The following is a 14,220-nucleotide window of genomic DNA, read 5'->3' as shown; positions in this document are numbered from 1 at the left end:
GGCCACGGAAGGAGTGTAGTATGGCATTGAAGCTCGTCTGGAGGTTTGTTAACACAGTGTCCAAAGAAGGGCTAGAAGTATACAGAATGGTGTCATCTGCGTAGAGGTGGATCAGAGACTCACCAGCAGCAAGAGCAACATCATTGATATATACAGAGAAAAGAGTCGGCCCGAGAATTGAACCCTGTGTCACCCCCATAGAGACTGCCAGAGGTCCGGACAACAGGCCCTCCGATAGTAATTTGAGAAACCAAGGCTGTTGAGTCTGCCAATAAGAATTTGGTGATTGACAGAGTCGAAGGCCTTGGCCAGGTCAATGAAGACGGCTGCACAGTACTGTCTTTTATCGATGGTGGTTATGATATCGTTTAGAACCTTGGAAACCAGATTGCATAGCAGAGAAGGTACGGTGGGAATCGAAATGGTCGGTGATCTGTTTATTAACTTAGCTTTCGAAGATTTTAGAAAGGCAGGGCAGGATGGATATAGGTCTATAACAGTTCGGGTCTAAAGTGTCTCCCCCTTTGAAGAAAGGGATGCCCGCAGCAGCTTTCCAATCTTTAGGGATCTCAGACGATACGAAAGAGAGGTTGAACAGGCTAGTAACAGGGGTTGCAACAATTGCAGTGGATAACTTTAGAAAGAGAGGGTCCAGATTGTCTAGCCCAGCTGATTTGTAGGGGTCCAGATTTTGCATCTCTTTCAGAACATCAGCTATCTGGATTTGGGTGAAGGAGAAGCAGGGGGGGGGCTTGGGCAAGTTGCTGCGAGGGGTGCAAAGCTGTTGGCCGGGGTAGGGGTAGCCAGGTGGAAAGCAAGGCCAGCCGTAGAAAAATGCTTATTGAAATTCTCGATTAATCGGTGGTGACAGTGTTTCCTAGCCTCAGTGCAGTGGGCAGCTGGGAGGAGGTGCTCTTACTCTCCATGGACTTACTCTCCATTGGTTCCTAACTTCCCTAAAAAGTTGCATATCGCGGAGGCTATTCGATGCTAATGCAATACGCCACAGGATGTTTTTGTGCTGGTCAAGGGCTGTCAAGTCTGAAGTGAACCAAGGGCTATATCTGTTCTTAGTTCTACATGTTTTGAATGGGGCATGCTTATTTAAGATTGTGAGGAAAGCACATTTAAAGAATAACCAGGCATTCTCTACTGACGGGATGTGGTCACTGTCCTTCAAAGATACCCAGGCCAGGTCGATTAGAAAGGCCTGCTTGCTGAATTGTTTAAGGGAGCATTTGACAGTGATGAGGGTGGTCGTTTGACCGCGGACCCATTACGGACGCAGGCAATGAGGCAGTGATCGCTGAGATCCTGGTTGAAGACAGCAGAGGTGTATTTAGAGTGCAGGTTGGTCAGGAGGATATCTAAGAGGGTGCCCGTGTTGACGGATTTGGGGTTGTACCTAGTAGGTTCCTTGATAATTTGTGCGAGATTGAGGGCATCTATCTTAGATTGTAGGACGGCCGGGGTGTTAAGCCCAGTTTAGGTCACCTAACAGTACGAACTCTGAAGATAAATGAGGGGCAATCAATTCAAATATGGAGTGCAGGGCACAACTGGGGGCTGAGGGGGGTCTATAGCAAGCGGCAACAGTGAGAGACTTGTTTCTGGAAAGGTGGATTTTTAGAAGTAGAAGCTCGAACTGTTTGGGCAGAGACCTGGATAGCATGACAGAATTCTGCAAGCTATCTCTGCAGTAGATTGTGACCCCGCCCCTGCCCACTTTGGCAGTTCTATCTTGCCGGAAAATGTTGTAGTTGGGGATGGAGGCTTCTGATGTTAACATGCATGAATCCAAGGCTTTTACGGTTACAGAAGTCAACAAATGATAGCACCTGGAGAATAGGTGTGGCACTGGGGTCTACAGGGCCTGGGTTAACCTCTACATCACCAAAGGAACATAGGAAGAGTAGGATAAGGGTACGGCTGAAGGCTATAAGAACTGGTTGTCTAGTGTGTTGGGAATAGAGAATAAAAGGAGCAGATTTCTGGGCGTGGTAGAATAGATTCAGGGAATAATGTACAGACAAGGGTATGGTAGGATGTGAGTACAGTGGAGGTAAACCTAGGCGTTGAGTGACGATGAGAGAGGTTTTGTCTCTGGTGGGACCAGTTAAGGCAGGTGTGGGGGGTGGGACAAAAGAGCTATCTAAGGCCAGGTGACCGGGACTGAAGGCTCTACAGTGAAATAAAACAATAAGGACTAGCCAAGACAGCAGTAGACAAGGCACATTGACATTAGAGAGAGGCATAAAGCAGTCACAGGTGTTGATCGGGAGAGCTAAGACAACAACGGGTAAATGGAGATGAATGGGTCAGTTAGGTACATACTTAGCTGGCTAGCTGGCTAGCTCCTAAGTTCGAGGCTGGGGCCAACAGATTAACAAAATGACGTACCGTGTTATTGAAACAGTCCACGGGGCATCAGCTGTGTAGCCGAGTGATTATAGGGTCCAAAGAATAGCAATAGGTGAGTCAGGGAGCCGTTCAGAAGTCAGTACTACGCTAGGCGAGTGGGAGACACGGCGCTTAGAAAGCTAGTGGGTCCAGGCCAATTGGCAAAATAGGTATTGTAGCCCTAGAATTAGCTGGTATATGGGCCTAGCTCGTGGCTAGCTCAAGGCTAACTGATGCTTGCTTCGGGATAGAGGTGTTAGCTAGCGTCAGCTAACAGGAGCCACTCGGTAGCAGCTAGCTAGCTGCTATGATCCAGTGTAATGATCCAGAGCGACAGGAATCCGGTGATGTGGTAGGGGGAAGCAGTCCGATATGTTGTGCAGACTGGCATGTTTTGTCCGAGCTAAAGCTGGCGGTGTCCGAGCTGAAAGGTGAGAACAAAGATTAGTAGCTAGTTAGCTGGCTAGCTCCTGACGTAGGTTCCAGTTATAAGGAATAAAAATAGCAGATCCGTACCACATTAGGTGAGGCGGGTTGCAGGAAAGTATATTTAGCTCATAGATAGAATGTGAGATTAAAATGTATAAGAGAAAATATTTTTTTTAAACGTCTATTTACACGGGATAAGACAAAGACAAACACAACACACAACACACGACCGACTGCTACGCCATCTTGGATTTTTATCTTGGAGTCTCATAGCAAAGGGTCTGAATACTTATGTACATAAGGTATTTGTTTTTTATGTTTAAAAAAAATGCAAAAGAATCGAATACCTGTTTCCACTTTGTGTTTATGGGGTACTGTGTGTAGATTGCTGAGGATTTTTATTTATTTAATCCATTTTAGAATACGGCTGTAATGTAACAAAATTTGGAAAAAGTCAAGGAGTCTGAATACTTTCCGAAGGCACTGTAGCTACTATATTGTGATCACTGTTCCAATGGGTACGGATACAGCTTTAGAACAAAGTTCTACAGTATTATTTCAAATGTGATCAATACATGTGGATGATCTTGTCCCTGTAGTGCTTGTAAACACCCTGGTAGGTCGATTAATAACCTGAACCAGATTGCAGGTACTGGTTACAGTGAGAAGCTTCCTCTTGAGCAGACAGCTTGATGAAAACCAGTCAATATTCAGGTCCCCAAGAATGTAGACTTCTCTGTTTACATCACATACACTATCAAGCATTTCACACACATTAGTTAGTTACTGACTGTTAGCACTTGGTGGCCTATACCAAAATAATAAGCTTCAGATGAGGCAGGTTTAACCTGTTACCACAGAACTTCAATAACACTTAATATGAGATCTTCTCTAAGCAATACAGGGAAATGGCTCTGAAAATATACTGTACACTATATGTACAAAAGTATGTGGACACCCCTTCAAATTAGTGGATTCGGCTATTTCAGCCACTCAGCTCTTCAGTACGGGCCATTCTACTAACTTTGCAGCACAATAATTGTTCGTCGGGAGGTTCATTAAATGGGTTTCCATGGCCAAGCAGCCGCACACAAGCCTAAGATCACCATGTGCAATGCCAAGCTTCAGCTGGAGTTGTGTAGTCTCGCCGCCATTGGACCCAGGAGCAGTGGAAACGCATTCTCTGGAGTGATTAATCACACTTCACCATCTGGCAGTCCGATGAATCTGGGTTTGGCAGATGCCAGGAGAATGCTACCTGCCCCAATGCATAGTGCCAACTGTACAGTTTGGTGGACGAAGAATAATGGTTTGGGGCTGTTTTCATGGTTCGGTCTAGGCCCCTTAGTTCCAGTGAAGGGAAATCTTAACGCTACAGCATACACTGACATTCTAGACAATTCTGTGTTTCCAACTTTGTGGCAACCGTCTGGGGAAGGCCCTTTCCTGTTTCAGCATGACAATGCCCCCATGCACAAAGCAAGGTCCATAAAGAAATGGTTTGTCGAGATCTGTGTGGAAGAACGTGACTGGCCTGTACACAGCCCTGACCTCAACCCCTTCGAACACCTTTGGGATGAATTCGAACGCCAACTGCGAGCCTGGCCTAATTGCCCAACATCAGTGCCCAACCTCACTAATGCTCTTGTGGCTGAATGGAAGCAAGTCCCCGCAGCAATGTTCCAACATTTTGTGGAAAGCTTTACCAGAAGAGTGGAGGCTGTTATAGCAACAAAGGGGGACCAACTCCAAATTAATGCCAATGATTTTGGAATGAGATGTTCGATGAGCAGTTGTCCACATATTTTTGGTCATGTAGTGTATATAGCAATACCTCCCCGTAAGCATTCCTGTCTCTTATATAGATGTTATATCTTTGTATCGCTACTTCTGTCTCATCAAATTAATTATCTAAGTGAGTCTCAGAAATGGCTAATATCTGAATGTTATCTGATGTTAGCCAGTTATTGATTTTAGGAACCTTATTTCTAAGGCTACATAAATATGGGCTATTTTCATCCCTTTCCTGGGTAGCGTCTCATAATATGTAAAAGAACAAACAGAGCAAGATATAAATAAACATTCAGCAGCCCATTAATCAGTTGGTGTGTGTAAGTGTGTGAGCTGCGGGGTTGAAGCTACAAACCCATGGGCTTGGCTCTCTCATCCCTTCCAGGCTTTTAGGAGGGAGGGTGGACAGTGAGCCTGTCATAGAGGATGTAAGCAATGTCCCCACGTGCTCCGGCAGCTTTCATGGCCGGGAATAGTTATTTCATCTTCTGGCGCACAGCTTCAGGATAGTAATTGTTGAGGAAGACAAGTTCTTGGCTCTTTCCAGAACAGCAACCTTGTCATCAAACCTCCGAATCTGATCGGATTATTCTGACCAATGACCAGTCATCTTTTATTTGCGTATGTATCCTCCTACTGTGAAGGAGTAAGCGGGGTAGGCTCTAGACTCTAGACGATCCTATCTGCCGTTGTAAATAAACATTTGTTCAAGAGATTTAAATTAAAGAGACTGCACAGAGGCTTTAACATTTATTGAGGGATGAGCGTGAGTAGACATTCAGATAAGTCATCGGAATTGTTTCAAAGGGTAACATGTCACGGGACTGGAATGAAACATTTAGTAAACAAATGATGGACAAAATAAGATTGAATGTAAATCTGCTCCGGATCAACGTGCACAAGTAGGGCCATACAATAACAATCCTTTTCACATTAAAAGCAAGCATATAGCGAAGGCTTTTAGCTGTTTTAGCGCCATGCTGCCATCTAATGTAAGGTAAGAAGTGATACATTCCATAAGTGGTCTCTACTATTGTATCAGCTACTCCAGTGGTTTTCAAACTTTTTTCGGTTACTGTACCATCAAGTACATTCAGGTCTGCCCAGAATACCCTTGAAGTACTCCTTCATGTGCATTTTACCAGTAAGCCTATGGTCTCATGAGTCTTCTCAAGTACACCCTGTGGATAGGCCAAGTACCAAGTCCTTGTACCCCTAACGGAAAACACTCTGCTATTGCAGTTATATACTACTCAACTTGTATCCACCTTCAATCAGCATATTACTGAATGTTTTGTAAAACAGAATGACAGACTGTTATGTTATTTTACAAAACCCAACATAACAACACATTCAATTACAGTAAAGAACACAGAGATTTGAAGTTAAAAAATATTTAATTTGTATCATCTATCTTTCTGCTTCTCTTACAGAATCTGTCTGACAGTGATATGACCAGGTTCAGCCTCATCCATCAACTGTGAGTAACCCTCTCTTCATACTACTCTCTCTGTGTGTCTTTCTCGCTCTGTGTGTCTTCCTCTCTTGTGGTCTTCCCTCATGTGAACATAGCAGAGGCCTTTTTTTAACCAGGCAAGTTAGTTAAAAACAAGTTCTTATTTACAATGACAGCCTACCAGGGAACTGTGGTTTAACTGCCTTGTTCAGGGGAAGAACAACAGTTTTTTACCTTGTCAGCTCAGGGATTCGATCCAGCAACCTTTCGGTTACTGGCCCAACGTTCTAACCACTAGGCTACCTGCCCCCCCTACCTGCTGCCCCTTTCAAGTACCAAGAGAGCACTACAAAGAGAAAGTGTGTGTGTGTGTGTGTGTGTGTGTGTGTGTGTGTGTGTGTGTGTGTGTGTGTGTGTGTGTGTGTGTGTGTGTGTGTGTGTGTGTGTGTGTGTGTGTGTGTGTGTGTGTGTGTGTGTGTGTGTGTGTGTGTGTGTGTGTGTGTGTGTGTGTGTGTGTGTGTGTGTGTGTGTGTGTGTGTGTGTGTGTGTGTGTGTGTGCGTGTGTGTGTGCGCGTGTGTGTTTTCTCGTGCGCGTGCCTCTCTCACTTTCCTCCCCGAGGTATAAATGATCAATCTATATTACTAGGCTGATGCATTTACTGTGAACTCTTTCCTTAAGAGTTCCCGTTTTCGTGTGGTTAATCATAAACTTGTGCAATAAGGAAGTTGAATAAGCAATTGAGGCTCACACCAACGTGTTCATGATTTTCCGGCTTTGTTTCAGTGTTTCTACTGTTGTTCTATTGTTTGGTTTGTTTGATATCTGATGGAGAATCCAAACAGATGGATTATTAGGGAGCCAGAGCTCTAGAGGGAAATGTAAAATGGCCTCTCCTCCTGATCAAGATTTGCTAGTGGTGTAATAGTTACTATTCTTATGTTACGCTTCGTGGCTAACTAAACATAGCTCCAGAGAAATCTATACTAAATAAGCAACATGAGTCAACTGTCAAGGTATGTGAAACAGAAACCGTACGTGCTTATGAGCTAAAATAATGTACTATTACACTCTTAGAAAAAAGGGTTCGAAAAGGGTTCTGCAGCTCTCTCCATAGCGGAACCCTTTTTGGTTCCAGATAGAACCCTTTTTGGTTACAAGTAGAACTCTTTTGGGTTCCATGTAGAACACTCTGAGGAAAGGTTCTACATGGAACCCAAAAGGGTTCTTCCTGGAACCAAAAGGGGTCCTTCAAATGGTTCTCCTATGGGGACAGCCGAAGAACCCTTTTTGGTTCTAAATAGCACCTTTTTTCTAAGTGTGTAGTAGTCTATGTCTAATTTCTGCTCATATTGGTAGGCTTGTGGCTAATGGGTAGACGTTCAAAGAGGTCACGACCAGCTTCAAAATCATGTTGTTAAACATTTCTGTTGTCTTGCCTGTTGGAACACATGACCCCGCAAAAAGAAACAGAATATTGTAACAATTCAGACCCCTAAAAATAGGAATGTGAGCTTTTTGTTGTTGTATCATTGATAAACTAGAGTGCACAGTCAACCCATGTCATTTGCTAATTATACTGTATGTTCCAATGCAAATTGAGCCTAATAGCACTTAAAAACACAGCGTGAATCCTGACTAGAACCCTTATTGAAGAATATTCCTGAATGCCCAACAGATTGAGCCTGTATATTGCACAGCAAAAGCATCAGGGAGTCGTTTCAACAGTGGCTTTGAATTATGTTTTTTTTTGTATTTTAGCAACCTGTGTGTGTTTCCATCTCTTGGGCAATTGACAAATGTCATTAAAGGCTCCCCTCTCTGTTTACTGTGCTGGCTGGTCAGAGGATTGTCACAGCAGGGGCAATATTTATCTTTTTAATCTGCCATGTTGTTGTGTGGTGGGAATGTTATTGTGTAAATCCAAATTACACTGAAAACAGAATTGTCTTCATGACTAAACTCAAGAAGTGGAAAGGAGAAGTGATTGCTCTTGCAGAGGTATTATTATTTCCCCACCACTATGATGACATTTTAGGCAGGCAGCCAGTGCCAGTGAATTTATTCACAACACAAGCATTGAGCTGGATAGTAGCTAGACGCAGCAGGTGGCCTCTCGGGTCAATTTACTCATTAAGATATGGATACATTTAACAAGCTCACAGCTCCTGCAAGTGTAAAACTTCGGTAAGAGATACCCACATTGGTATGCAATATTATGTTGGGCAATGTATTTGTAACACTGGGAAATATGTTATATTGTTAACCTTTGTAATCAAAACCAAAGTTTTTTTTACAATTAAAATTCTGGCTATTATTCAATGATGACCTATTTCTATAGAAGACGGAGTGGCAACTGGCAAGTAAAGGAATGCCTACCGTAAATATATAATTGTATACACTAAGTTCCAACAGGTTATAATACTGTACATCTGTTCCATTGTTTTCCGCAATGCTCACAATAATACATTTACCAGACAATTTTTCTCTGTACCTTACCGTAGGCCACAGAAACTATTCCATCCAATGTTGCATCCAGATGAAGTTAAACAGTAAAAAATGTGTTTAAGCAAAAACAGTTTATTTATGATGGCTCTAGCTGGCTGTTACATAAATCAAAATCTAAAGTGAGAGGGAATGCGGTAAGAGAAGACTGACTAGTGTGGATGTTACTGTAATTCCACGTCTCGCACCTGTCTCATGTAGGCTTCAGTGATTGAGTGAGTTTGAGTGTGTATGGGTGTGAACTTTATACACACCTACGGTTCATCTTCACCTCCAAGTGCTAGCCAACGCGGAATGTTGACTCTGAAAGACTGCAACTATGGTTTTTGCCAGAGCCATATATTTAGACCTTGCCATATATACACACACATATACACATATAAGACCCCTTGACTTTTTCCACATTTTGTTACATTACAGCCTTATACTAAAATGCATTAAATTGTTCAATCTTCACACAATACCCCATAACGACAAAGCAAAAACAGGATTTATAATTTAGAAATAGCGTCATGCTGCCATCTAGTGTAAGGTAAGAAGTGTTACATTCCATAAGTGGTCTCTACTATTGTATCAGCTACTCCAGTGGTTCTCAACCTTTTTTCGGTTACTGTACCATCAAGTACATTCAGGTCTGCCCAGAATACCCTTGAAGTACCAACTTCATGTGCATTTTACCAGTAAGCCTATGGTCTCATGAGTCTTCTCAAGTACACCCTGTGGACAGGCCAAGTACCCCCAGGGGGTGTAATAAAAAATGGAAATATGTAATTTACATAATTATTTAGACCCTTTGTTGAAGCAACTTTGGCAGCAATTACAGCCTCAAGTCTTCTTGGGTATGACGCATCAAGCTTGGCACACCTGTATTTGGGGAGTTTCTACCATTTTTCTCTGCAGATCCTCTCAAATTCTGTCAGGTTGAATGGGGTGCGTTGCTGCACAGCTATTTTCAGGTCTCTCCAGATATGTTCGTGGCTGGGCCACTCAAGGACATTCAGAGACTTATCCCGAAGCCACTCCTGTGTTTTCTTGGCTGTGTGCTTAGGGTCGTTGTCCAGTTGGAAGGTGAACCTTCGTCCCAGTCTGAGGTCCTGTGGTACTTTGCTCCGTCCATCTTTCCCTCGATCTTGACTAGTCTCCCAGTCCCTGCCGCTGAAAAACATCATCACAGCATGATGTTGCCACCACCAAGATTCACCGTAGGGATGGTGCCAGGTTTACTCCAGACGTGAAGCTTGGCATTCAGGCCAAAGAGTTCAATCTTGGTTTCATCAGACCAGAGAATCTTATTTATCATGGTCTGAGAGTCCTTTAGGTGCCTTTTGGCAAAATCCAAGTGGGCGGTCACATGCCTTTTACTGAGGAGTGGCTTCCGTCTAGCCACTCTACCATAAAGGCATGATTGGTGGAGTGCTGCAGAGATGGTTGTCCTTCTGGAGCTCTGTCAGAATGACCATCAGGTTCTTGCTAACCTCCCTGACAAAGGCCTTTCTCCTCCGATTGTTCAGTTTGGCCAGGTGGCCAGCACTAGGAAGACTCTTGGTGGTTCCAAACTTATTCAATTTAAGAATTTTATTGTTATTTATTTAACCTTTATTTAACTAGGCAAATCAGTTAAGAACAAATTCTTATTTACAATGGTGGCCTACCCGTCATTGTATGGAGGGTAGGCCACTTGAGGTTAGGCCACAAGAATGATGGAGGCCACTGTGTTCTTGGGGACCTCCAATGCTGCAGACATTTTTTGGTACCATTCCCCAGGTCTGTGCCTCGACACAATTCTGTCTCGGAGCTCTACGGACAATTCCTTCGACCTCATGGCTTAGTTTTTGCTCTGACATGCACTGCCAACTGTGGGACCTTATATAGACAGGTGTGTACCTTTCCAAACCATGTCCAATAGATTTAATTTACCACTGGTGGACTCCAATCAAGTTGTAGAAACATCTCAAGGATGATCAATGAAAACAGGATGCACCAGAGCTCAATTTCAAGTCTCATAGTAAAGGGTCTGAATAATTGTGTAAATAAGGTATTTCTGTTTTTTAAACTTAATACATTTGCAAACATATCTAAAAACCTGTTTTCGCTTTGTCATTATGGGGTATTATGTGTAGATTAATGAGGGAAAAAATGTATTTAATCCAATTAAGAATAAGGCTGTAACGTAACAAAATGTGGAAAAAGGGAAGGGGTCTGAATACTTTCCGAATGCACCGTACGTGTGTGCTGTAACATTTTGTCTAGCACGTGTTATTGTCTCCAAATGGTATTAACAGTTATGTACTGTATTACGTTTATGAACACTGCATGATTTTTGTTGAATATGATACCTTTAATGAGAAGCTTCAAACGTGTCTTCCAGCCAGCTTCAGAAGATGGTCCAGGATATCAAGAAGAATGATGGCAGTATCCTAAACAGGCTGAGAAGGTCAGTTGATCAAAATAAATGTTTGACACTCCATAAACAGAGAGCATTGTTTAACACTGCTCTCTGTTACCCACAAGTTTGCAAGGACACTAGTTTTACCCTAGTTCCTTATATTGAGTATACACTACACTGACAAGGTAGAGGTTGGCATGTATCTGAAATGCAGTATATGAGGGGAATGAGATTCCAGCATCTCTATATGTGAGAACCAGAGCAGAGGTATGTATGGCATTGGAAATACAGCTCAGTTCAGCTCAGTTCAGCTGAGAGTGCAGTCCACTCACATGGTATAATTTCTTCAATGTTTTTTTGTGGTGATAAACAAGGTTATTCAAGTTTTTTAACTAGTTTTTACTTCGTTTAGTTTTGGGGTTTTGATTTGGAATTCAGTTTAGTTTCAGTTAGTTTTGAGAGCTGATTTGCTAGTTTTAATTTATTTTTAGTTGTATAAAAACATATGTTATATTTTGGTTTGATATTATTTAGTTTCGGTTTTAGGTTTAGTGTTAGGGACAGAAAGCATGCATGGGAGGCTAGGAGCCATGTGTGTTGTATCGTTTATTTTGGGGGGTTGGGGGGGGGGGGTAATAGGTTAGGTTAGGTTGAAATTCTAAAGTAAATTTCAATGTGACTTGGATTTGAAGGGAATAGCCCCGAGACAAGAATTTGGTGGAAATGTATCTCGCCCATGTTTAACCCAATCCAATGCTTTTTAACTTTTGTAAGAAGAATCAAATTAGCTACAAATAAGTTTTTTTTTGCAGGTTAACTAGTGATAGCTAGTGATAGTAATGCACAAGCTATGCCTGTTTGAAACATCGCATTCGTCTGGCCGCATTAACCCGCAAGATAATAGTTTCAGTACATTTTTTTTTTACAGGTTTGTTCATTATTTTATTTCAGTTTACAAAATAGTTTTTTCATGATTAGTTTTAGTTTCAGTTTTACTTTACTACAGTAACCTTGGTGATAAGTGGCTATTCCTCTTTCTTCAATCTGAAAATAGACAAACAGAGAAACATGTACAGACAGGTGGCTTTACTCTCTCTCTCTTTCCCTCCTTGAAAAGGAGCCGCTGGCACACAACTGTATATGTAAACATGCTGTAGAATTAAAGTATTCAGTAATAGATCATGAAGAAATGACATAGGTTTCAGAATGAGCAGGTGATACTACACAGAACTGGGAGGGGTAACATGAATGTGTACAATCACTCTTCAGGCCCAAAGTTGAATGTCTAAAAATAGTTAAGTCCATTCTTGTTTCTAAAACTTTGGCTTTTACTCCTAACTGGTCTGTCTGTACTGTAGATTTCGAAACAAGTCATCTCCAAAACTACCTGTAAGAGACTATCGAGGTAAGACCTATCAAGGTAAGACCTCACAATGTGGCCCTTGAACTAGTGTATATTATAGTGACAAAAGTTTGTTTTTGGGGAGAATGGTCAGCAATATTTTTGCAGCAATATGTTCAGAATATGATTTCAGAAGCTATGATGCATGTCTTCCCAATGCTGTAATTTCCAATTACTTTGCGTCTCATACTGTGGGGCCCTTATTTAATATTTATCTTTACAGATAATGACGTGGAGGAAGAACAGTGGTCTGAAGAAGAGTTTGTGAGTTCAATCCACATGCTATATTGATTCTAAAACACTAAAATATTAGAGAAATGCTTCTAATATAAACTTGCATCTGACAGTGCTCCCACAGACGTTTGACTAATGTCAGCAGCTGTACAGTGTTTACACTTTACATCAACCAAAGCTGTGGGACTGAGCATCTTAACGATATCATGATGTTGCAGGACAGTGACACTTATGAGGTCCCTCAAGAGGAGAAGGATGACAGCTATGAGCCTCCTCCCTGTCAGAGAGTCTTCACCTCCACTTCGTCTGCCTCCTTTCCCAGGGGGGAATACATAGGTGAGATCTCATCCACTCTGCCACACACACACACACACACACACATGTACGCATCCATGCAGGCATGCACACACGCAGGCACTCACGCACAACCACACAAATCTACTACTTTAAATGTGGAAGACACATTTCAGTTGAATGCATTCAGTTGTACAACTGACTAGGTATCCCCCTTTCCCTTTCCTTACTCTCTCTCTAACACTAGAGGCTATTCAAGACTACTCTATCCTCTATCTACATGTATCTATTTAATATAGAAGCTGTGTTTAGCTCATGGTAGGAGGACTACTGTATATAAATCACATATTTGATATGCTTGCATGCATGAAGGAAACGGCTGATAATATTTCTGAGTGACCGCTTGAAATGACGTGGAAACAACGTTGATTCAACCAGTATGTGCCCAGTGGGTTGTCAGTGGACCGGACAGACACAGAGCACCGCAATGACCACGTGTTGTAGCGTTATGGAAATACTGATGTCCTGTTTCTGCTTTTGCTTCTCTTTTCCAGACAGCTGCCGCAGCAGGCCGAACCACTCGCCCAGGAAGCCCATCTGGCCTCCAAAGACCACCAAACCACCCCCGTCACCATCACTGCCCCCTAAACCCAACCAGCAGGACTATGATGAAGTAATGGGAAGTTGTTAGGCAAAACAAGAATGATTCTTGATGCTTTCTGTTTTCATGACAGTGCGTTATCTGTCATACCTTTATGACAGCATATTGACACCTTATTTGCCTCGTACTTTTTCATGACACATTGTACGATCGCTGTCTTTAGGAAGACTACGTCAACCCAGAAAGTGACAACTATATAAACCCCACAGAGGAATCACCTGCTAGTAAGCTATCCCAATAAATGAATCAGACACTGGAAATATGATCCATATTTACAGTATACTATGTTCCTCAATTATATTATCTTCAACATACAGGTGTCATGAAACCATTGCACATTTTTATCTGTTGCCAATCACCGTCAGATAAACATTACCAAGACACCTTAATGTCAACATACAATCCACATGTAAACTTCCCTTCAGACCGTCCGATGCATGGAAGAGGCAAACCGATAACGAGCAGTCCTTCAATGTCCAAGACTGTGCCAGGGTGCTCAAATAGCTCAGGTATGTAACTGCATCTCAGCAGCGGCACTGAATATATGGAATTGTTTGGGGGGATTGATTGAATTTCAACAGATTTCCACACGTTTCATTTATTGTGCTTAATGTGCCCGACTGAGTTAGAATTTTGAGGCTTAGTCTTTTTGTTTTGTTTTTCA

At 42.4% G+C, this 14,220-nt stretch overlaps 1 protein-coding gene across 7 annotated transcripts in view; it reads left to right on the top strand.

Moving 5' to 3' along the window:
- Nucleotides 1–14,220, top strand: part of LOC139570690 (B-cell linker protein-like) — a 31,663-nt gene that overhangs the window by 12,308 nt on the left and 5,135 nt on the right. For 2 of the 7 annotated variants that reach the window (XM_071392792.1, XM_071392793.1), the window contains exons 3-10: nt 6,054–6,100; nt 10,948–11,013; nt 12,324–12,385; nt 12,591–12,631; nt 12,820–12,937; nt 13,450–13,568; nt 13,720–13,780; nt 13,982–14,065. In XM_071392792.1, the coding sequence (XP_071248893.1) occupies nt 6,054–6,100; nt 10,948–11,013; nt 12,324–12,385; nt 12,591–12,631; nt 12,820–12,937; nt 13,450–13,568; nt 13,720–13,780; nt 13,982–14,065 (598 nt within the window). Of the gene's footprint in view, nt 1–6,053; nt 6,101–6,815; nt 7,091–8,107; nt 8,262–10,947; nt 11,014–12,323; nt 12,386–12,590; nt 12,632–12,819; nt 12,938–13,449; nt 13,569–13,719; nt 13,781–13,981; nt 14,066–14,220 lie in introns of those variants that run through there. The other 5 variants (XM_071392794.1, XM_071392798.1, XM_071392797.1 and 2 more) reach the window with 5 other exon arrangements.

This window comes from Salvelinus alpinus, chromosome 3, assembly GCF_045679555.1.
Source record: "Salvelinus alpinus chromosome 3, SLU_Salpinus.1, whole genome shotgun sequence".
Taxonomy (NCBI): Eukaryota; Metazoa; Chordata; class Actinopteri; order Salmoniformes; family Salmonidae; genus Salvelinus; species Salvelinus alpinus.
This window is presented reverse-complemented; position numbering and strand designations above follow the sequence as displayed.